Source organism: Hemitrygon akajei, chromosome 12, assembly GCF_048418815.1.
Source record: "Hemitrygon akajei chromosome 12, sHemAka1.3, whole genome shotgun sequence".
Lineage (NCBI taxonomy): Eukaryota > Metazoa > Chordata > Chondrichthyes > Myliobatiformes > Dasyatidae > Hemitrygon > Hemitrygon akajei.
Window position 1 is genome coordinate 13,503,198 of NC_133135.1, and position 23,815 is coordinate 13,527,012.

The 23,815-nt window shown below is 41.6% G+C and overlaps 1 protein-coding gene across 3 annotated transcripts in view; it reads left to right on the forward strand.

Annotated features, from left to right (window-relative positions):
* Window positions 1-23,815, forward strand: part of pigk (phosphatidylinositol glycan anchor biosynthesis, class K) — a 158,584-nt gene that overhangs the window by 51,016 nt on the left and 83,753 nt on the right. For all 3 annotated transcript variants that reach the window (XM_073062589.1, XM_073062591.1, XM_073062590.1), the window contains exon 9: window positions 10,642-10,814. In XM_073062589.1, coding sequence (XP_072918690.1) covers window positions 10,642-10,814 — 173 coding nt within the window. The remainder of the gene's footprint in view (window positions 1-10,641; window positions 10,815-23,815) is intronic.

Genomic DNA, 23,815 nt, shown 5'->3' on the forward strand with positions numbered 1-23,815 from the left:
CGGAGTGTCAGACACTCTGAGCCAATAGACTGGTCCTGGACTTATTTCCACTTGGCATGATTAACTTATTATTATTTAATTATTTATGGTTTTATATCGCTATATTTCTTCACTATTCTTGGTTGGTGCGGCTGTAATGAAACCCAATTTCCCTCGGGATCAGTAAAGTATGTCTGTCTGTTAGTCATTGGTGACAAGTCATTGGACAGTAATCACTACATGATAATTGAAGCTACACTGAGTGTTAATTAGCTAGATTTGGATTTGTTCTGCTCTTGTGTTTGAACAAGGAACACTTGGACAATTTTCCACATTATTAGGTAAATGCCAGTGTTATAATTGTATAGGAAGAACTTGGATAGGTTTGCATTGAGGTCTGGAGCTCATGTTGTCAATGCTGCAGCAGTGATGTTGTCTGGTCCCACTAATGTTTGACAAAAGGTTTCTTGCTTGAAATGTTAACCGTTCCTTTCTCCACAAACGCTGCTGGGAGCTTGCAGTATTTTTTTGTTTTTTGCGATTTTTCCAGCTTATACAATTTTTTTTGGAATTGCTGTCTGGTCTTATGGGATGTAATGCTCTGGCTTTATAAGGCATTGGTCAGACCGCACTTGGAGTATTGTGAGCCGTTTTGTGTCCCTTATCTAAGAAAAGTTGTGATAGCATTGGAGGGTTCCAGAGGATGTTCACCAGAATGATCGTGGGAATGAAATAGTTAACATGTGAAGAGCATTTGATGGCTCAGGGCCTGTACCCACAGGAATTTAGAAGAATGAGGTCTCATTGAAACTTATCAAATATTGGAAGGCCTTGATAGAGTGGATGTGGTAATGGCGTTTTCTATTGTAAGGGAGTTTAAGACCAGAATAGAGGGACAGCCTCAGAATAGAGGGACATCATTTAGAATAGAGACGAGGAGGAATTCCTTTAGCCAGAATGTGGTGAATCTGTGGAATTCATTGACACAGACAGCTGTGGAGGCCAAGTCATTGGGTACATTTAACTCAGGGGTTGATCGATTCTTGATTTGTTAGGACTTCAAAGGTTACAGAGAGGAGGCAGGAGAATGGGGTTAAAAGGGTTAATAGATCAGCCATGCTGGAATGACAGAGCAAAGTCAATGTGCTGATTGGCCTGATTTTGCACAAATGTCTTGTGGTCTAATGGTCTGTTGCCTTTCTGTAACCCGGCTGTTTTGTGGCAAATGCTTTATTATTATTTACAAATTATTTTTACGGTGCATGCCATCTGGACAGATCATTCTATACAGGAACATATGATGTTAATACACAAGAAAAAAAATGTAGAACATGTTGCTGAAGGTGGATGAGAGGTGACTTGACAGAGAGGTGTATAAGATAATAAGCATTTATCAAGTGGATAGCCAGAGACTTTCTCCCCAGAGTGGAGATGGCTAATATGAGAGTGTATAAATTTAAGATGATTGAAAGTGAAGTAGAGAGTAGATATCAGGGACAATTTTTTCACACAGAGTGGCAGGTATATAGGACATGCTGCCAGGGCTGGTGTTAGAGGCAAGTACATTAGGGGCACTTAGGAAACTTTTAGATAGGCACATGTACAATAGAAAAATAAAGGGCTATGTAGGAGTTAGATTGATCTCAGAATAGATTAAAAGTTTGCACAACGTTATGAACTGAAGAGTCTGTACTGTTCTATGTTTTATGAATATAGTGTTAATTTTATTGAAAAAGTGCAAGGCAGGAAGACAGGTAAGGTGTAAGGGATTGGAATTGGTTTATTATTGTTACACGTACTGTCACTCAGTGAAAACCATGCCTTGCATGCCGTTCCTACAGATCAATCATTACAGTGGTGCATTATGCATTAACAAATTTTACGTCACATGCCGGTGATAATAAGGTAAAATAATTAGAGTGTAGAATGAAGTGCAACAGTTACAGAGAAAGTGCAGTGCAGGTAAACCATAAAGTGCAAGACCCTAACAAGGTAGGTCGTAATGTTGAGTCCATCCTGTACTAGGGAACCATTCAATGTTTCTGAATCAGCAGGATAGAAGCTGTCCTTGTGCCTAGTGGCAAGTGCCTTCAAGCTTTTCTGGAAGGACGGTAAAAGGGAGAATGGGCTGGCTGGGGTCTTTGACTATGTGGCTGCTTTACTGAGGTAGCGAGAAGTATAGACAGAGTCTAGACGATAGGGTGGTTTTCATAATGTGCTGAGCTGAGTCCGTAACTGTCTGCAGTTTCTTGTGACTGCGGGCAGATCAGTTGCTATACCAAACCACGTAATGCCTAGGCAGAATATTTTCAATGGTGCATTGATAAAAATTGGTAAGAGCCATGATGATTTAGATTGAGAGATCAAGAGTTCATCGTTATTGTACAAGAGGTCTGTTCAAGAATCTTATAATAACAGGATACAAGCTGTCTTGATTCTGGTGGTACAAGCTTTAGTATCCTCTGCTCCACAAGAGAGGGGAGAAGAGAGAATGACTGGGGTGAAGGGTCATTGATTATGTTGACTGCTTTCTCCAGGCAACAAGAAATGCGGACAGTCAATGCAGGATATCAAAGTTTTCCCTTTTAGTACCTGTGATCACCTGCATTGGAGACACAAGAAAGCAGCAACCACCGTCAAAGATGTCCACCATCCAGGCCAGGTTTTCTTCTCTCTTCTACCATCGAGAAGGAGGTACCAGGAGTCTTAGGTCCCACACCGGCAGATTCAAGACCAGTTATTACCCTTCAATCATCGGGCTCCTGAACCAGCATGGATAACTTCACTCACCTTATCTCTGAACTGATCGCTGGATATGATCTATGGACTCACTTTCAAGGACTCTGCAACATGTTCTCAGTGTTATTTTGCACAATGGCTGTTTGTCAGTCTTTGTGTGTAGTTTTTCATTAATTATGTAGTTCTACTGTGAATATCTATAAGACAATAATTCTCAGCATATATGTGGTGACATATGCATACTTTGATAATAAATTTACTTTGGGCTTAAGCTGAACTCCAGCGGAGGAGCGAGGAGTTTATAAATTGCTGGGCTGTACTTCATAGCTGGCACTAATGATCCATAGCTGCTTAGATTTGTGAGTCAGTCCCATTTAACATGACTGAGGTGTCGCATAACATGGTGGAGGGTGTCCTTGGTGTGATTCAGAATCACGTTTATTATCACTGGCATGGGTCGTGAAATGTGTCGTTTTGCAGCAGCAGTGTAGTGCAATACATAAAATATGCTACAAATTACAATGGGGAAATATTTAATTTAGATCTAGAAATGTAAGTAATGAAAAAAGAGATCAAAAATTGTGAGGTAGTATTCGTAGATTTATTGACCATTCAGAAATATGATGGAGGTGAAGATGATGTTCCTCAAATGTTGACTGTATGTTATCAGACTCCTGCACCACCTCTCTGATGGTAATAATCAGAAGAGGGCACGTCCTAGGTTGTGGGGGTTCTTAATGATGGGTGTCGCCTTCTTGAGGCATTGACTTTTGAAGATGCCCTCGATGGTAAGGAGGTGGAGCTGACAGAGTTTGCACTCTCTGCAGTTTTTCGCGATCCTGTGCGGTGACCCTCCATTCCAGACAGTGATGTAATCAGTCATCTGTAGAAAGTTGCTCGAGTCTTGGTGGCATACCAAGTCTCAAACTCCTAATGAAATATAGCTGCTGTTGTGTCGCCTTCATAATTGGACCCAGGATAGATCTTCAGAGATGTTGATACCCAGGAACTTGAAACTGCTCATCCTTTCCACTGCTGACCCCTTGATGAGAATTGGTGTGTGTTCCCTTGACTCCCCTTAGAAGTTACCAAGAACAAGCAAAATTTTGAACTTTTGAATTTATTTTCATGCCAGTTTTTGAGGCAAAGTATTGGCTAGTGAGGCACTTCAGGTTTGGCAGAGCGCAATATTTGATGACCGAATATTCCAGCTCTGAAACACCAAATGATTTTGGTCCTGTAATGTTCAAGTTGTTGAGAGATCTGTAAATCCTAGAGGGGTAACTGATTTGCTCAGAGGGATGAAACAAATGACTTCATTCCTCTGTGTAACTCCTTAATATTGTGACTTTCTTCTTGCCATCATGTTCTTGCTGACCACCCTCCATCTGTTCACCAAGCTAACCACTGTTCAGGTTTGAGGTTAGTCAGGGTGCAGTGGGCATAAATGGCTCAATTTTGTCCAACCATTTTTCCGGTGGCCAACTGTTGTAAATCCACTCTCCATTCCCATTCTGACATTTTGGTCCATGACTTTCTCTACTGCCACGATGAGTCGTAGGAGCAAAATCTCATACTTTGTTTGGGTAGCCTCCAACTTAATGGTTTGAACATTGATTTCTCTAACTTCCAGTAATGTTTTCTCCTCCCCTTCTATCTTTTTTCATTCTCCATTCTATCTCCCCTCTTACCCCTTCTTTTCTCACCTGGCTGTCATCTCCCTCTGGTGCCCATCCTCTTCCCCTTTCTCCAAAGTCTCATTCTCCTCTCCTATCGGATTCCTCCTCCTTCAGACCTTTGCCTTGTCCCCCCAATTGCCTCCCAGCTTCTCACTTCAGACCCCTCCCACCACCCACCTACCTTCCCCCTTACTTGGCTTCACCTATCATCTACCTGAAGTTCAAGCTCAAGGGCAATGAACCAGAATTGATTAGAGGATTTAAAAGAACCCTTAGGGGCAAATGATTATAATATGATTGAATTCACTCTGAAATTTGAGAAAGAGAAGCTGAAGTCAGATGTGTCAGTATTACAGTAGAGTAAAGGGAATTACAGAGGTATGAGAGAGGAGTTGGCCAGAATTGATTCGAAAAAAACACTGGCAGGGATGACGGAAGAGCAGCAATGGCTGGAATTTCTGGAAGCAATTCGGAAGGCATGGGATATACACATCCCAAAGAGGAAGAACTATTCTAAAAGAAAGGTGACACACCCGTGTTCAACAAGAGAAATCAAAGCCAACATAAAAGCCAAAGAGAAGGCTTATAATAGTGCAAAATTTTGTGGGAATTTAGAGGAATAGGAAGCTTTCATATACAGCAGAAGGTAACTAAAAAACTCATTAAGATGGTTAAAATGAAATATGAAAAATAATATTAAAGAGGATACCATAAGTTTCTTTGGAAACATAAAATGTAAAAGATAGGTGAGAGTGGATATTGGACCACTGGAAAACAATGCTGAAGAGGTAGTTATGGGGGACAGGGAAATGGCAGACGAACTGAATAAGCATCTTGCATCAGTCTTCACCGTGGAAGACACAAGCAGTATGGTGCAAGTTCCAGGTGTCAGGGGGCATGAAGTGTGTGAAGTTGCCAATACTAGAGAGAAGGTTATTGGGAAACTGAAAGGTCTGAAGGTAGATAAGTCACCTGGAAAGGGTTACACCCCAGAATTCTGAAAGGGGTAGCTGAAGAGATAGAGGAGGCACTGGAAGTGATTTTTCAACAATCACTAGATTCTGGAATGGTTCCAGAAGACTGGAAAATAGTAAATGTCACCCCACTCTTCAAGAAGGGAGAGAGGCAGAAGAAAATAAGCTATAGTCCAGTTAGTCTGATCTCAGTGTTTGGGAAAATGTTGGGGTTGATTGCTAAGTATGTGGTTGTGGGGTACTTGGAGTCACACGATAAAATAGCCCATAGTCAGCATGGTTTCCTCAATGGAAAATTTTGCCTAACAAATCTGTAGGAATTCTTTGAAGAAGTAAAAAGTGGCATAGTCAAAGGAGAATTTGTTGATGTTGTGTACTTGTGTTTTCAGAAGGCTTTTGACGAGGTGCTACACATGAGACTGTTAAGCAAATTATGAGCCCATGGTATTACAGGAAAGATTCCAGCATGGATAAATCTGTGGCTGATTGGCAGGAGGCAAAGAGTGGGAATAAAGGGAGCCTTCTCTGGCTGGTTGCCAGGGACTAGTGGTGTTCCACAGGGGTTGTGTTGGGACCAGTTCTTTTTATGTTATTTGTCAGTGATTTGGATAATAGAATTGATGGCTTTGTTGCAAAGTTTGCAGATGATATGAAAATAGCTGCAGGGGCAGGTAGTTTTGAGCAAGTGGAGAGGCTATTGAAGAACTTAGAGAATGGAAAAGAAATGCAAATGCATACAATGTTGGGAAGTGTATGGTCATGCACTTTGGTAGAAGAAATGAAAGGGTTGACTATTTTCTAAGTGGAGAGAAAATACAGAAATTTGAGGCACAAAGGGACTTGGGAGTCCTTCTGCAGGAATCCTTAAAAGTTAACTTGCAAGTCTGTGGTGAGGAAGGCAAATGCAATGTTAGCATTCATTTCAAGACTAAAATATAAAAGTAAGGATGTAATATTGAGGCTTTATAAAGCACTGGTGAGGCCTCACTTGGAGTATTGTGAGCAGGTTTGACCCACTTATCTTAAAAAGGATGTGCTGAAACTGGAGAGGGTTCAAAGGAGATTCATGAAAATAATTCCAGGATTGAATGGCTTGTCATGTGAAGAGCCTTTGATGGCTCTAGGCCTGTATTCACTAGAATTCAGAAGAATGAGGGGTGACCTCATTGAAATCTATCAAATGGTGAAAAATCTTGATAGAGTGGATGTGAAGAGGATGTTTCCTATGGTGAGCGTTTAAGACCAGAGAACACAGCCTCAGAATTACAATAGACAATAGGTGCAGAAGTAGACCATTCAGCCCTTCGAGCCTGCACCACCATTTTGAGATCATTGCTGATCATCTACTATCAATACCCGGTTCCTGCCTTGTCCCCATATCCCTTGATTCCCCTATCCATAAGATACCTATCTAGCTCCTTCTTGAAAGCATCCAGAGAATTGGCCTCCACTACCTTCCGAGGCAAGTGCATTCCAGACCCCCACAACTCTCTGGGAGAAGTTTTTCCTTAACTCTGTCCTAAATGACCTACCCCTTATTCTCAAACCATGCCCTCTGGTACTGGACTCTCCCAGCATCTGGAACATATTTCCTGCCTCTATCTTGTCCAATCCCTTAATAATCTTATATGTTTCAATCAGATCCCCTCTCAATCTCCTTAATTCCAGTGTGTACAAGCCCAGTCTCTCTAACCTCTCTGCGTAAGACAGTCCAGACATCCCAGGAATTAACCTCGTGAATCTACGCTACACTCCCTCTACAGCCAGGATGTCCTTCCTTAACCCTGGAGACCAAAACTGTGCACAATACTCCCGGTGTGGTCTCACCAGGGCTCTGTACAAATGCAAGAGGATTTCCTTGCTCTTGTACTCAATTCCCTTTGTAATAAAGGCCAACATTCCATTGGCCTTCTTCACTGCCTGCTGCACTTGCTCATTCACCTTCAGTGACTGATAAACAAGGACTCCTAGATCTCTTTGTATTTCTCCCTTACCTAACTCTACATTGTTCAGATAATAATCTGCCTTCCTGTTCTTACTCCCAAAGTGGATAACCTCACTTATTCACATTAAACGTCATCTGCCAAGTATCTGCCCACTCACCCAGCCTATCCAAGTCACCCTAGGTTCTCCTAACATCCTCAGCACATGTCACACTGCCACCCAGCTTAGTATCATCAGCAAATTTACTGATGTTATTCTCAATGCCTTCATCTAAATCGTTGATGTAAATTGTAAACAGCTGTGGTCCCAGTACCGAGCCCTGTGGCACCCCACTAGTCACCACCTGCCATTCCGAGAAACACCCATTCACTGCTACCCTTTGCTTTCTATCTGCCAACCAGTTTTCTATCCATGTCAATGTCTTCCCCCCGATGCCCTGAGCTTTGATTTTACCCACCAATCTCCTATGTGGGACCTTATCAAATGCCTTCTGAAAATCGAGGTACACTACATCCACTGGATCTCGCCCATCTAACTTCCTGGTTACATCCTCGAAAAACTCCAACAGATTGGTCAAGCATGATTTACCCTTGGTATATCCATGCTGGCTCGGCCCAATCCTATCACTGCTATTTAGATATGCCACTATTTCATCCTTAATAATGGACTCTAGCATCTTCCCCACCACCGATGTCAGGCTGACAGGTCGATAGTTCTCTGTTTTCTCCCTCCCTCCTTTCTTAAAAAGTGGGATAACATTAGCAATTCTCCAATCCTCAGGAACTGTCCATTTAGAATGGAAATGAGGAATATTTTTAGCCAGAGAGTGGTGAATCTGTGGAATTTTTTGCCACAGGCAGCTGTGGAGGCCAAGTCTTTAAGGCAGAGTTTGATATATTCTTTACTGGTCAGGGCATGAAGGGATACAGGGAGAAAGTAGGAGATTTGGGTTGAGAGGAAAATTGGATCAGCCATGATGAAATGGTAAGGCAGACTTGATGGGCCAACTGACCTAATTCTGCTCCTTTATCTCACGGTCAAGTTTAATTGTCATTCAACCATACATGAATACAGACAAATGAAACAGTTTTACTCCGGCGCCAAGGTGCAAAACGCAGCAGTCGTACACAGTACAAGGCACATATAAGATAACAAGTAAATAAAAGATGTAGGTAAAATCCAGTCACACAAAAATAAATAATCCAAGACCCTGAGTCCATGAATATTGCAGCAGTTTGCAGTCAACCACAATCCAGCTTGTCTTCTGCCGAGCGAACACTGGGGAGCAGCACTGACTCCAGCTTGGATGCAGAGCCACACTGCCTCTGATGGAGCGCACCCACTCTGACACTTCTCTCCTGAGTGGCTATAAACAGGTGACACCTGCCCCTTCTTTCACTTTCTTATGCTGGCTTCTGTCTGCATACTTTCCAGTCCTGATAAGTGTCTCAGCCTGCAACACTGACTGTTTATTTCTTTCCATACATGCTGCCAGACCTGCTGAATTCCTGCAACATTTTTGTGTTACTATGTCTGGATTTCTAGCATCTGCAGAATCTTTGTATTTATCAATTTTGTCCAAGGTGCATGGGACCACACATGCTCATTAACTCCTGCTTCTGAAGAGAAGATGACAGTCGTAATGTTTACTTTTCAATTTGAATAAAATGGAGTGTGTGAGCAGTCAGGACAGAAAACCTTCAATTGTCCTTTTATATTGAATGATGGTTATTGAACGTGGGCATAGTTTTGATATTTAACTGGAATCAAAGATCAAAGTATCTTTGCTTGAGTAGATTCTTATGGCAATTGTCCTTTATTGATCAATAAATTATAAATAATTAGACTATTTGAATTTTTAAGAAGCTGTTAAAAGTGCAATAATCGTGTATTTAAATGTTTCAAATTCATCTAAAATGAATTGTTTCCTTCAGCAATTTGTAGTATACATAATTGTGTTAGCTATTTAACGGATTACTGTGTTCTAGAAATAGCAGTGTCTGGTTAATTTGTGAGGGAATGTTGGTTCATGTTTTAATTTACCCCAGTCCTCAAATGATACCATGCTCTTCTACATGTTCAAGACCTTTCTGTTTCCCCAATAAGGCCATCAATAACACTCTATTCCAACTGAGATCCTCAAGTCCTGGTTTAAAGCCAGAAATGATTGCCATTTAAGTAAGATTTGTATGTATATTGTGCATGAAGCACTCTGCAACCAATTAAGTGCTTTACTTGAAGTACTACTTTAAACTAGGAAATGTGCCAGGCATCCAGAGAGTAACATGAAAATACTGAGCAGCACTGTCTCTGTGGAATTGATTGATGGTTAAACTAGTTTGGACATGAAGGCTCTTTGAAATGGTGGCCTGAGATTTATGTTATGCATGCCCAAGCCAAGCAGACTGTTGGTTCAGTGATTTATTTAACAGTCATTGTTTCCTAAGGAGTCACACCAGCAGTGTGACGATGGATTTACATTTGTGAGGCCTAATTTGGAATATTGTGTGCAGTTCTGATCACCTACGTACAGGAAAGATACCAGTAAGGTTGAAAGAGTACAGAGAAAATTTACAAAGATGTTGCTGAGACTTGAGGACCTGAGTTATAGGGAAAGATTGAATAGGTTGGGGCTTTATTCCTCAGAGTATAGGAGAATGAGGAGAGAATTTGATAGATGTACTGTACACTAAATTATGACAGGGTAAATGCAATCAGATTTTTTCCACTGAGGTTGGGTGATATTCGAACTAGAGGTCATGGTATAAGGGTGAAAGGTGAAATATTTAGGGGGAACCTGAGGGAGAACTTATTCACTCAGAGAGTGGTGTGTGAGGAATGAACACCCAGCAAAAGTGGTAGATGTGGGTTTAATTTCAACATCTATGAGAAGTTTGGATAAGTATGTGAATGGGAGGGGTAGAGGGGTAATGGAGGGCTATGGTCCGATTCAGTTTATTGTCATTTAGAAACCACAAATGCAATGCAATTAAAAAATGAGACAACGTTCCTCCAGAATGATATCACAAAAGCATATGACAAAACAGACTACACCAGAAAATCCATGTAACGTTTGGCAATCCCAATTGGAGGCAGAATAATAGTTTGGTACGGACTAGATGGGCTGAAGGGCTTACTTCAATCGGCCTCTTTTTTTGACTAATTGTTTTGGTTCAACTTGCTAACAGGAACATTACATAGCACTACCACTGAAGTCAGGGCTTTGGTATCCTGTGCATGTGTACGCTTTTGAACACTTGAACTTTGTTCTAATTAACTCAGAGTTGTTTCCTCCATAGTAATTGCTGGTTTCTGATGCCTTCCAGTTCAACGTCTGCCCCCCAAGTCTGTGTGTTTCTACTCCGGGGCACAGGACTGACCTGTTTCAAAGGAATCCCAGAGATGTTCTCATTACAGATTTCTTCGGCAGTGTGCGCAAGGTGGAAATAACTACTGACGTTATCCAGTTAGTGCCAAATGACACTGAAATTGAGCAGAGGTAAGTCTGCTTGTTATCAGTGTCTGTGTATACTATTAGATGATTCCTTACAGAACTATACTCAGTTATGCTATTCTTGACATAAAATAGTGGGTGCAGTCCAATCCATTACAGGCAAAGCATTGAGCACATTTGCAAGGAACACTGCCACAAGAAAGCAGCACTTATCATCAAGGACCACCACATCCAGGTCATGCTCTCTTCTTGCTGCTATCATCAGCTACAGGAGTCTTGGGTCCCAACACCACCTGGTTCACGAACAGTTATTGCCCTTCTGAACCTGTGCGGATAATTTCATTCACCACACACTGAACTGATTCCACAACCTACAGATTCACTTTCAAGGACTCTACAGCACATGTTCTCAGTATAATTCTATTTATTTATTCATTTATTTTATTTGTGTTACATATACATGTATTTAGTTCAATGACAATAAACTTGACTTGAATTTGTCTTTTGCACATTGGTTACTTGTCAGGCTCTATTTATAGTTTTTCATAAATTCTGTTGTATTTCTTCATTTTCCTGTAAATGCCTGTTAGAAAATGAATCTTAAGGTAGTATATGTACTTTTGTAATACATTCATTTTGACTGGAATGATTTTTTTGAAGTTTTTCCTAAACTGATCCAATAACAGAATGACAACTACAGGCGTTGGGAGTAGTGATAAATGCAGATACTCCACAGATGTGTACAAAGGCAGCTGGGCACTCTCTAAAAGGAGGATAGCTTTCAACCACAGGACAGGATTATTGTCAAGTGTAAGGCTCTTGAGCTTGTGCAAGTTCAGCCATTCATTCAATATTCAAAAGGGAAGATTAGAGTCCAGAAGTCAAACCCCATTTTCTGACGCTGTGAATCTGCATCTGAATCAGAGTCTGCTGGAGGCCAAGGAGTGTGGGTTACTGGTCTATGTATGTGCATGGTTGGGCGGAAGAAATGGGGCTTGTTTTGCTGCTGTTGTTTTTGTGGCTTGCCGATGTACTTTGTTGTTCCGCCGAGCATTGTGCGCGTGCTATGATGGTGTGGGAATGTGTGCTGATGCTTTCTGGTTTAACCCAGCACACCTATGGCAAATGATGCATTTCACTGTGTTTCCATGTACAATGATAAATAAACTTGAATTTCAAATCTTTGGTAACGTACAATCTTAAACTGCTAATGAAGTTTAACTGCTGACAAGCCTTCTTCATGTTGATGTCTAGGAACTTGAAGCTGCTCATCTTTTTCACCACTGACCCCCTCAATGTGGGCAAGTTCTCCTAATTTCTCTTTCCTGAAGTCCACAATCAATTCATCTGTCTTGCTGCGGTTGATTGTCATCCAGTCACTGCCATGCATCACATCTATATCAACCGTTGACTGACTAATTGATTTAAATTAATAGAATAATGTGTCCAGTTGAGGCTTTGTAAATCAATCCATCCTCTGAATTGAACACATCTTAATTTGAGAGATTGTTTACCTATGGTTGTTTTGATTTAATTAGAATCCAAACCTGCAGGTTTCATGATGTCTTTGTCCTACTTATTTCAAGTACAGGATGTTAGACCATACCTAGCAAAGGGCAATATGCATCGATGGCCACTTCTTGTGATGACTTAATGTGTACTACAGATGCTATGGAGTTTAGTTCACACATGAGCACATTACAGCAGATTTTGAGCTACCAGCTGACCCTGGGTAATGACAGAGTTCTGTTTTAACAGATTAGGCCATTCAACCCCATTCTCCTGCCTTCTCCCCATAACCTTTGATGTCCTTACTAATCAAGAACCTTGAACCTCTGCTTTAAATATACCCAATAACTTGACATCCGCAGCTGTGGCAGTGAATTCTGTGGCAGACCCACAAGTGTTATCGCACATTCTGGCGCCTAAGTAGCACTCCCACAATGCAAAGAGCAACAAATCAACAGCAGATATTTAAGCCCTGTTGCTCCCTCCCACCCACACACATACACAGTCCTTTAACCCCAGGGCAAACCTCCAGCTTCTAGTGGGTTTGGGCCTGAAGACATCGAGCTTTGACTTCCCCAGCAGACTTACTAAGAATCACAGACTCTGCCCTATCCAGCGGACCTGAACTTCTGATTTGGCCTTAATCCTTGGCATCAATCCGAGGACATGCCAGTCACCAAATAGCAGGCTTCAAACTCCAGGCATGCCAATGATGAGACCCCGAACACTGGGCCTCAAACTCCCAACTCACCAATTCATGGACCCAGTGGGTCATTGGAACTCAATATGGATGTGCACAGGATGCCATTCGAGCAGGCATTTATTCTGGATTGTATTAACATCATAGTATTGGAGCCTCTTTTATCCAGGCAAGCATTCAGTATTATCCTTTTTTGTGCCTTGTAGCTATTAGAAAGATGTTGGTCGGTAGGCATGTCAATCATTTCAAAGTTTTCACCTTTGGATCCCTTGTAGCCACAATATACACTCCGTTGCCACTTCATTAGGTACACCTGCTCGTTAATGGAAATAATTAATTAACCAATCATGTGGTAGCAACTCAATGCATAAAAGCATGCAGACATGGTTGAGAACTTTAGTTGTTCAGACCAAACATCGGAATGAAGAAGAAATGTGATCTAAGTAACTGAGTTGGTGCCAGAAGGAGTGGTTTCAGTATCTCAGAAACTGCTGATCTCCTGAGATTTTCATGCATGACAGTCTCGAGTTTACAGAGGATGGTGCAAAAGCATAAAGCATCCAGTGAGCTGCAGTTCAGTGGACAGAAATGGCTTGTTAATGAGAGAGGTCAGAGGAGAATGGTCAGATTGATTCAAGCTGGCAGGAAGGTGACAGTAACTTAAGTATCCACATGTTACAACAATGGTGTGCAGAAAATAATCTCTGAACACATAGCATGTTGAACCTTGAAGTGGATGGGCTACAGCAGTAGAAGACCACGAAAATACACTCAGTGGCTGTTTTATTAGGCACAGGAGATACAGTAAATGTGAAATTCAAAGATACAGGAAAATGCAGAATTCAAAATGTGAAGCTCAGTTCAGTGGATGTGGACTGACAACAGAAAATAAAAAAAATATGTCGCATGAAAAATCCAACCAGGCAATCCACAAAAGGGAGGGAGAAGAAAGAAATACTATTTTACAAATACATTTGATTTTAGAAGATTATCTTTGGATGTAGTTTGTGGAGAGCAGCATGAGCAGCTCCCTCTAGCGTGATGCCTTTGTAAATTTTTACAGACGAGCATTCTCTTTCTCATGTATATCTGAGAATTTTGCAATCTCTTATAAGACTGTAAGACACAGGAGCAGAATTAGGCCATTTGAAAATAATAGCTCTGGGTTGGATAACTCAAGCCCTTCCACCTAACTGCTCTCCTGCTCTTTCACTTGTGCTATTTTAGACTGTTCAGGGAGAAGGCAGGAGATTTGGGCTGAAGAGAAAAATGGATCAGCCACGCTGAAATGGTGGAGCAGACTCGATGGCCAAATGGTGCCTTCTCCTGTCCTTACTGATCAAGAGCCGATCAACCTCCACTTTAAATGTACCCAGTGTCTTGGCCTCCACAACCGCCTGTGGCAACGTCCTACACAGATTCACCACCCTCTATAAAGTCACCCTTCAGCTTCCTACACTCTAGGGGAGAGAAAGCCACACTTCTCCTTCCAACTCAGGCTGGTGACATCTTGTTAATCTTTTTCATCTTTTGTAGATTTATTTGCCACATGCACATCAAGGCATATACATCTTTAGAATGTGAGAGGATTCTAGAGCACCCAAAAGAAACCCATGAAGTCACATACAAACTCCTTACAGGCAATGGCAGGAATTGAACCCTGATTACTGATTCTTCTTGGGCCTTTAGCTCTCAGTGGAGCACAGGCCATCGATGACCTCCCGTCTCCATCACCCTCTTGTTCTGACCTTGCTTCTCAAGGGTGAACCAGGAATGTCCCCATTGTCTAATTTTGGCCTTGACGTTGCTCCTTCGTTTGTTGTTTGGACAACCCTTTTCCCTCTTTCCTTGAGGGATTCCATTTTAATACCTGCCTGGTGGTGATGTTGATTGGCTTCCTCGAGGTGTGGCCAGTCCACCTCCATTTCCATTTGCTCAATTGGTGATTGCTGGTGCTGTAAAGCATTGCAGTAACTACCAGACTACCTGCTGCCCCAATTATTGACATCCTTCCTACTGTATAAAAAAACCCTATAGTATTTTTTACTGTGAATTCTCTTTTGCATTAATGTTTTCGAAGCTTGGTTCAGTGTATCACTTGGGATTTAAAAAAAAGACTGGTTGAATGCTGATTCTGTTTTTCGGTGTATTGGTTATTACTGTTTTGGATACCCTTGCAGAGTCTAGTAGTTCTTCTAATGAGAATTATTGTCTTGCAGCTTTCCTCCCTTGTCAGTATTGACACTGTGGAATGAATGCTAGCAATCCCTAGTGTATGTATTTTGTGTTTACTTCAACTCTCTTATCATTAATTCCATTATCTCAAGTTGAAGGATGATAATGTTCATTTTTTAAATTATTCAGGGGATGTAGGCTTTTCAGGCTGAGCCAGCATTTAATTACCCATCTCTAGTTGGCTGGGAGAAGGTGGTGAGCCTCCTTCCTGAACCGCTGTAGTCCTTGAGGTGTGGGTGCAACTACAATGGTGTTGGGGAAGCAGTTCCAGGATTTTGACCCAGTAATGGTGAAGGAACAGGTATATATGCTCAGTGGAAACTTGATTAGGAGCCTCCTGTATGTTCATGGTAGTCTTTTGCTCTTGCCCATTCACTTCAGGGTTCGGCATGTTGTGTGGTCAGAGATGCTTCTCTGCACACCGCTGTTGTATCACATGGTTATTTGAGTTACTGTCACTTTCCTGCCAATTTGAACCAATCTGGCCATTCTCCTCCGACCTCTCTGAAAAACAAGGTGCTTTTTTCTACAGAATTGCCGCTCACTTTTCTTTTTGTGTTTCTCACTGTTCTCTGTAAACCCTAGAGACTGTTGTGCATGAAAATCCGCAAGTTTTCAGTGGAGTGCAGCAGCTCTGAGAAACTCAAACCACCCCATCTGGCACCAACAATCATTCCACGGTTAAAGTCACTTAGATCACCTTTCTTCTGCATTCTGATGTTTGGTCTGAAAAACTGAACCTCTTGACCATGTTAGCATGCTTTTACGCATTGAGTTTCTGCCACATGATTGGCTGATTATAGATTTTGCATTAATGAGCAGGCGTGCAGATGTACCTAATAAAGTGGCCACGGAGTATGGTGTGTGCTTTGGAGAGCACCTTCCAGGGGGTGGTGCTCCCCCTGCTTTTGCTGCTCTTTTTGTTCTAGATGTTAGAGACAATGGGCTTGCAAGCTGCCTCAAAGGAGTCTTGGTGAATTGCTGCCGCGCATCCCGTAGATGGTACAAACTGTTGCTATTGTGCATTGATCTGCCAACACAGATGCCTTGTGCAGGAAGGCACAGAGTCGACTGTACTTCCTAAGAAGGTTGGCATCATTCAATGTCTGTAGTGAGATGCTGAAGATGTTCTATAGGTCAGTTGTGGAGAGCGCCCTCTTCTTTGTGGTGGCGTGTTGGGGAGGAAGCATTAAGAAGAGGGATGCCTCACGTCTTAATAAGCTGGTAAGGAAGGCGGGCTCTGTCGTGGGCAAAGTACTGGAGAGTTTAACATCGGTAGCTGAGCGAAGGGCGCTGAGTAGGCTATGGTCAATTATGGATAACTCTGAACATGCTCTACATAGCACCATCCAGAGACAGAGAAGCAGTTTCAGTGACAGGTTACTATCGATGCAATGCTCCTCAGACAGGATGAAGAGGTCAATACTCCCCAATGCCATTAGGCTTTACAATTCAACCGCCAGGACTTAAGAACTTTTTAAAAGCTATTATTAATGCTTTTTGAGATAGTGATTTAGATGCATATCATATTTTTTTTTACTGAGTTAAGTATTGTATGTAATTAGTTTTGCTACAACAAGTGTATGGGACATTGGAAAAAAAGTTGAATTTCCCCATGGGGATGAATAAAGTATCTATCTATCTATCTTGATAGAATGAGTCCTATCCAGCTCCTTTGAATATTCCCCCTCTCATCATAGTGCATGCCCTCTGGTATTAGACCAAAATGGTTACCATACTTCTAAAGCAGGGTTTCCCAACTTTTTTAATGCCGTGGACCAATGCCATTTAGCAAGGGGTCTGTGGGAACCCCTGTTCTAAGTATCATGATAGTACTCTGCAATTGGAATCAATTTTTTCCCTGAAGATTGCAAATAAAGATTAGCATTATTTGTCACGTGCATTGAAACATAGAAAGGTGCATAATCTCAGGTGCATCATTGATCAACGCAGTCCAGTGGTATGCTGGGGGGGGGGGGGGAGCCAACAAGTGTCACCAGGCTTCCAGTACCAACACAGCATGAACACAACTCACTAACGCCAATCCTAACCCTAACCATACATCTTTGGAATGTGGGAGGAAACTGGATCACCTGGAGGAACCCCACTCTGTCATCAGGAGAACATCCAAACTTCTTCCAGACAGCAGTGGAAATTGAAATGTAAAGCAATTCCCCTAATGACTGCTGCTGTGCCGTCCTCTTATCAGTCCAGGCTAATAAGCTTGATTACTCTCCTATATCTACACCATGTGATTCTAATGTCGAGAGAAGTATGTACTCTTTAAGAAATGCAAATTTTATTCTGAATCTCATTTCAAAAACAATCAAGGATGCCAAATGGATCAACAAAACAACAGTTGAGTGAACATCGAAACTGATTAAAGAAATTAAAAATTGAAATCCAGCTTCGAGTTTCTTATCAGTTAAACTGCAGATTTAAAGAGCTGTTCAGAATTGCAAGGCATTTTGTGAGAGCCATGGAGGAGAGATTGCTTTCCACATAGCAGTAAGGTTTTATTTCAGAGAGGCCCAATTTAGTTCACGATGAACCAACGGGAAGAGAGAAAGATAATTTTTATACAGTGAGTTATTCTCTGACCTGAAGATCAGAAAGAATGGTAGAAGCAGATTGAATAATACATTAAGAGGTAATTGCATATTTAATTATAGCAACAAGGTGTGAAAATAAAAAGTCTTTCAAGGAGTTAGTACAGAAGTGAAAGATGGAATGGCCTCCTGGTGTGCTGTGTAATTTCTATTGTTGGATGAAGTGCCCAAAATAATTTTCAATGATCGCCGACAGAAACAAGATACACAATATGTTCAGAGTTATATGCGGGGGGGGGGGGGGGCGGCGTGGGAGTGGGATCTGAGGGAAACCTACCGAATTTTGAAAGGCCTGGATAGAGTGGATGTGGAGAGGATGTTTTCTATAGTCTAGGACCAGAGGGCACAGCCTTGGCATAGAAGGATGTCCATTTAAAACAGATGAGGAGGAATTTCCTTAGCCAGAGTAAATCTGTGGAATTCATTGCCACAGACAGCTGTGGAGACCAAGTCAGAGGGTATATTTAAAGCAGAGTTGAGTACCTATTTCAATTAGGTACCTAATTAGTAAGATTGTCAAAGGTTATGGGGAGAAGGCAAGAGAATGTAGTTGAGAGGGAAAATAAATCAACTATGATTGAATGGTGAAGGAGGCTGAATGGGCCAAATGGCCAAATGATGTTCCTGTGTCTTATAGTCTTATGAAATTGGTCTTTGTGGACCCCCAAAAGCACTATTGAATTTGGAGCCTGTCGTAGGCATTAATTGATATTTAATTACATTATCCAAAGTTCAAAGTACATTTATTATCAAACTATGTATACTGTTTTCAACCCTGAGTCTCATCTTATTGTAGGCAGACACAAAATGGGGAAACACAATAGAACCCATTTAAGCCCATAGAACATGACTGTCAAACATCCATTGTGAGGGGGAAAAGAACAAATTGGTCAAGTAAACAAATAACACACAGAATGTTAACCGCAGAGTCTCTGAAATGGAGGCCACAGCCACAGAACTTCTAATGATTTAAATAACATGTACAAAGTACAGTGACTATTGATGGGCAAATGCCAGGTTGAATCACAAAGGCTGTAGTGCATCCATTCATGCTCTTACATCTGTTGTCCACTAGATGGCTCTGTCACTCTTTTCAGATTCTTAATATCTCTAAGTTAAGTGGAGTTTATTGTCCGTGTGCAAAAAAGTACAGTGAGATACAGGTACAATAAAAAACTTGCAGCAGCATCACTGTCACATAAATTCAGACAACACACTGAACACAAGCTCCCTATAAATTATGCAAGACTGTAGAAGAAACATGATGTGCAAAACTTGGCTTTAGTGCCAAAAAAAATGAGAGACAATACACAAAACATTGGAGGAATTCAGCAGGTCAGGCAGCATCTGTTGAGGGAAATAATCCTGCAGAGGTACTGCCTGATTGCGTTCCTCCAGTGTTTTGTATGTGCTGTTCCAGGTTTATTTATGTATTTATTAAGATACAGCATGGAACAGGCCTTTGAGCCACGCCACACAGTTATTTCCCAATTTAATCCCAGCCTAATCACGGGACAATTTACAATAACCAATTAATCTACCAACCAGTACACATTTTGGACAATTGGAGTAAACCTAAGCACCTGGTGAAAACTCACGTGGCGATGGGGAGAACGTACCCATCTTTACAGGCAGCCAGCATCCGCAGTCTCTCTTGACATTAAGAGGCGATAAGTTAATGGTGTGAAACAATAATCTGGCCAGCTAATGTTAATGTGAATGCAGCTGGCAACGTTTTATAGCATGAGCTGTAAGATCGGGGTTCAATTCCCACTGCTGTCTGTAAGGAGTTTGTATGTTCTACCTCGTACCAGGGATGGCTGATTATCGATATAGGGTTGCCCATTTCACACAGATGGGGCAGCTTTTTTTTCCACAGGGTTTCATGTCTTTGGAATGGCACTTCTTCAAAAGGCAGTGGAAACAGGATCCTAGGAAAAAAAACTTGTAGTATGAGAATATGTGACTGTGGATAAATAGAGATGCAGAGTTGAGGTCACAATTGATCAGCCATCTTACTAAATGGAGTTGCAGTCTCAGAAGTTTATTAATGTGCACATGTACATTGCCCTTATAAAGGGTCTTGGCCTGAAACATCGACTCTTTATTCCATTTATACTACCTGATCTGCTGAGTTCCTCCAGCGTTGTGTGTGTGTTACTGTGGTTTTCCAGCATCTACAGAATCTCTTGTGTTTACATACATAGAGCACTGTACAAAAGTATTTAATACTTTGTAAATCTGGTGGGATGTTGGGAATGGCGAGGCTGGAGGGCCATGGGAGAGGTGTGGGACAGGTGGCAGAGAGGCGTGCTGGGGAGGAGGTGGCGCGGGTGATTTTCTTTTGTGGCAGCAGTACAATGTAATACATAAAATTACTACAGTGTTGTGCAAAAGACTTGGGAACCCTAGCTATAGATATGCGCCTAAGAATTTTGCACAGAACTGTATGCTGCCATGCTTTGGTCCTGTAAACATAAGTAGATGCATGATGGACCCTAAAGGGATGAATTCAAGCCAGAGAGAGCAATATTGAGACAAGTAGCTAAAAGAGGTAACCATGCACCATAGATGCTAAGGGAAGGAATTCTAGGGATAGGGACTTAGCAACTGAAGACACAGCTGTCAGTGGCGGGTTGAAGGAAGTTGGTAATGAAGAACCCTTGTCTATGTTAAATTAGACTGTTGAATTGTTATTTTTCTTATTAGTTTGACTTTTTATATGCTTTTTTTTATAATCACCTGTATGTATGTAACAGTTCAGTGAATTTTCAGTATTTTTATAGAAGTTTCTATGCAGCCCATGTCATGCCATTGAACCTAATTATTTCTTAGGCCATTCCTTATCACTGTACTGCCTTGTTATCTCTCTAGTAATCTGTCCTCGATTTTAGTATAAGAACCTTGACTACCTGTTCGTTTCTTTATTCATTCTTTGTTCTTTTAACACTTAATAAATGGTCATAACCATCAAGTTTTATGCCTCATTCTTGACTTCTGAAGAACCTCTGGATCACAACATCTCTAGATCCAACAGTCTGAGATGGGGGATGGGAGGGCAAATTCATTATAGCATGGATGACCCTTGAACTTCTGCCTGCATTTTCCTGTTTGGAAGATTATTTGAAGCATTTATTAACATTTGAAGGAAAAAATGTTCTTGGTATCTGCTGTTAGATTCATTTCTTACTATGTGAAATCCATACTTCACAATCTCATTTCCTCTGAACAGATCTAAACAATAGCTCAAATTATTTTTATCGAACAATTTTTTTCAGTGGCTCTGACTTAAGGTGCTATGGTCACTAATATTGAGAGTGGGCTACTGAGACACTTCCAGAAAAAGAACAGATGCTGGAAATATGAACTACTCGGAAAACTCAGCAGATTGGGCAGCATATGAGGAATGAGAAGCAGTTAGTGTTTCGGATCTGAGACCCTTTATCAGATTTTTTTTTGTATTCTGTTAAGCCAAGGAATACAGCTGTGGGAAGTGCAGCATACAGAGAGGTTCTGCAGTCCAGGTGATGGGTCTCAACCCAAAATTTTGACCCTGTGGTTGCTGCCTGCCCTGTTGAGATCCTGTAGTACAGGGCTTCCCAATCTTATTTATGCCATGGACCAATACCATTAATCAAGGGATCTGTTGACCAGTGCTTTATTGTCACTGAAAATTTCAGCATCGAGGCCAAATTTTATTTGCCATTAAAAATTTACATATATTAAGAATCCGGTGTGGTGTATAGGTCAGGATGTAGGATGTTGGACAAAAGTTGCTTCAGCTTTCGGAGCTGGCATCAGAGGAGACACAGACTAGAGAGCATGTGTTATGAGGATAGACTTAGTGAGTTAGTGAAGGAATATGAGAGATGACGATAGAGGTGCACAGGATGACAAGAGGCATAGATTGGATGGACAGTCAGAGACTTCTACGCATAGCAGAAATGGGTAATATGAGGGAGCAATGCACACAAAATGCTGAGGGAGCTCAGCACACCAGGCAGCATCTCTGAAAAAGAGGACAGTGAAGTTTTGGGCTGAGACCCTTCAGCAAGACAGGCGGACAAAAGATGAGTAGATTTAAAAGGTGGGAGAGGGGAGAGGAAAACACAAGGTGGCAGGTGAAGCTGGGAGGGGGAGGGATGAAGTAAAGAGCTGGGAAATTGATTGGTGAAAAAGATAAAGGGCTGGAGAAGGCAGTATCTAATAGGAGACAGAAGACCATGGAAGAAAGAGAAGAGGGGAAGAGTACCAGAAGGAAGCAAGCAGGCAAGGAGATAAGGGGATGGAGAATGGTGAGGGGGGGGGGGGGAATTACCAGAAGTTTGAGAAATCAATGTTCATGCCATCGGTTGGAGGCTATCTAGATGAAATATAAGGTGTTGATCCTCCAACCTGACTGTGGCCATATTGCGACAGTAGAGGAGGCCATGAATTAAGATATCGGAATGGGAAGTGGAATTGAAACGGGTGGTGCTAGGAGATCCCACTGCTTCTGGTGGAAGGAGCGTAGGCTATCCGTCAGAAGAAGTGGGATCGCCCTGTGGCCACCCATTTTAATTCCACTTCTCATTCCCAGAACAAGAGTGGTAGGTGCATGGAATGCACTGCCAGGGGTGGTGGTAGAGGCAGACACAATAGGGACATTTAAGAAACTCTTGGGCACATGGATGAGGGAAAAATTGAGGGATATGTATGGGGGAAGGTTTAGATTGATCTTTTAAAAGTCAGTTAAAAGATTGGTACAACATTGTGGACTGAAGGGCCAGTACTGTTCTGTAACGTCCCATGTTTTGCGCTAAAAAATTCAATAAGATGGATGACTGATGTTAATTAAACAAGGAATCACATTAAGGGAAAAAGAGGTGAACCAGGAACAGGATAAAACCTCATGGCCCCTCCAGCATTCATTAAATAATTGTTTGATACTCAACCCCAACTGCACTTTTCCATTCAATCAGTATTTTCCTCAATTCTCAACCAAAATCCACGGGATGAAAAGTTCAAAGATTCAAAGTACATTTATTAAAGAATGTATAAATTATACAACCTTGAGATTTGCTTGCTCACACGTAGCCACAAAGCAAGAAATACAAAAGAACCCATTTTAAGAAAAAAAATAAAAGATTCTGAACCAAATTGAGTCCTCGTATCCAAACCCTGGAGCACCTGGAGTAGCCCCAAAGCCTAGCTTATCAGTTCATCATATTAGCAGGCACAGAGCACAGCAGCCAGGACAGTCTTCATAGCCTCAGCACCATGGAGAGAGGAGTGACCATTGCAGAGAATGAGCGAAATCAGATCTTGCCTTGGATCCCAACACCCTGTCTTTTCAGTCTGTGTGGGTTATCGGTTCACAGCTATGAGCAAAGAGATGTCCCTACTTACCAGTCCTGCACAGCTGCCTATTTATCACATAATTCTGTCCCTCTTGAATCTTTTAACAAGCTGAGATCTTTCAACATTCTCCTCAATCAACTGAACTGTCAGGTCAGAATAGAAAAACAAGCAAAGACTCATTGGGCCAAACGGCCAGTTTTGCTGCTGTAAATATTTTTAAAATTTTTACATTTTTTTTACAAAATGTCTTTAATTTTTTTAACGCAAGAGATTCTGGAGATGCTGAAAATCCAGAGTAACACACACAAATTGCTGGAAGAGTTCAGCAGGTCAGGCAGTGTCTATGGAGAAGAATAAGCAGTTGACATTGTGGGTGGAGATCTTTACCTCCATACATGCTGTCTGGCCTGCTGGGTTCTTCCAGTATTTGGTGTGTGTTGTAGATTTCTAATCCAGCTTCTCCTAAAAATGCTTGTATACCATTTTCCTTAACTGTTTATAGTGGAGATTCCACATTCTCAGCATTTTCTGGACCATGTATATACTCCTGACTTCCTCATTAGATTTTTATTAATGACTGGTATTTATATCCTGCAGATCTGGTTTCCCCAACAAGTTGAAACAGCATCTTTAAATCTACCCTTTCACAATCT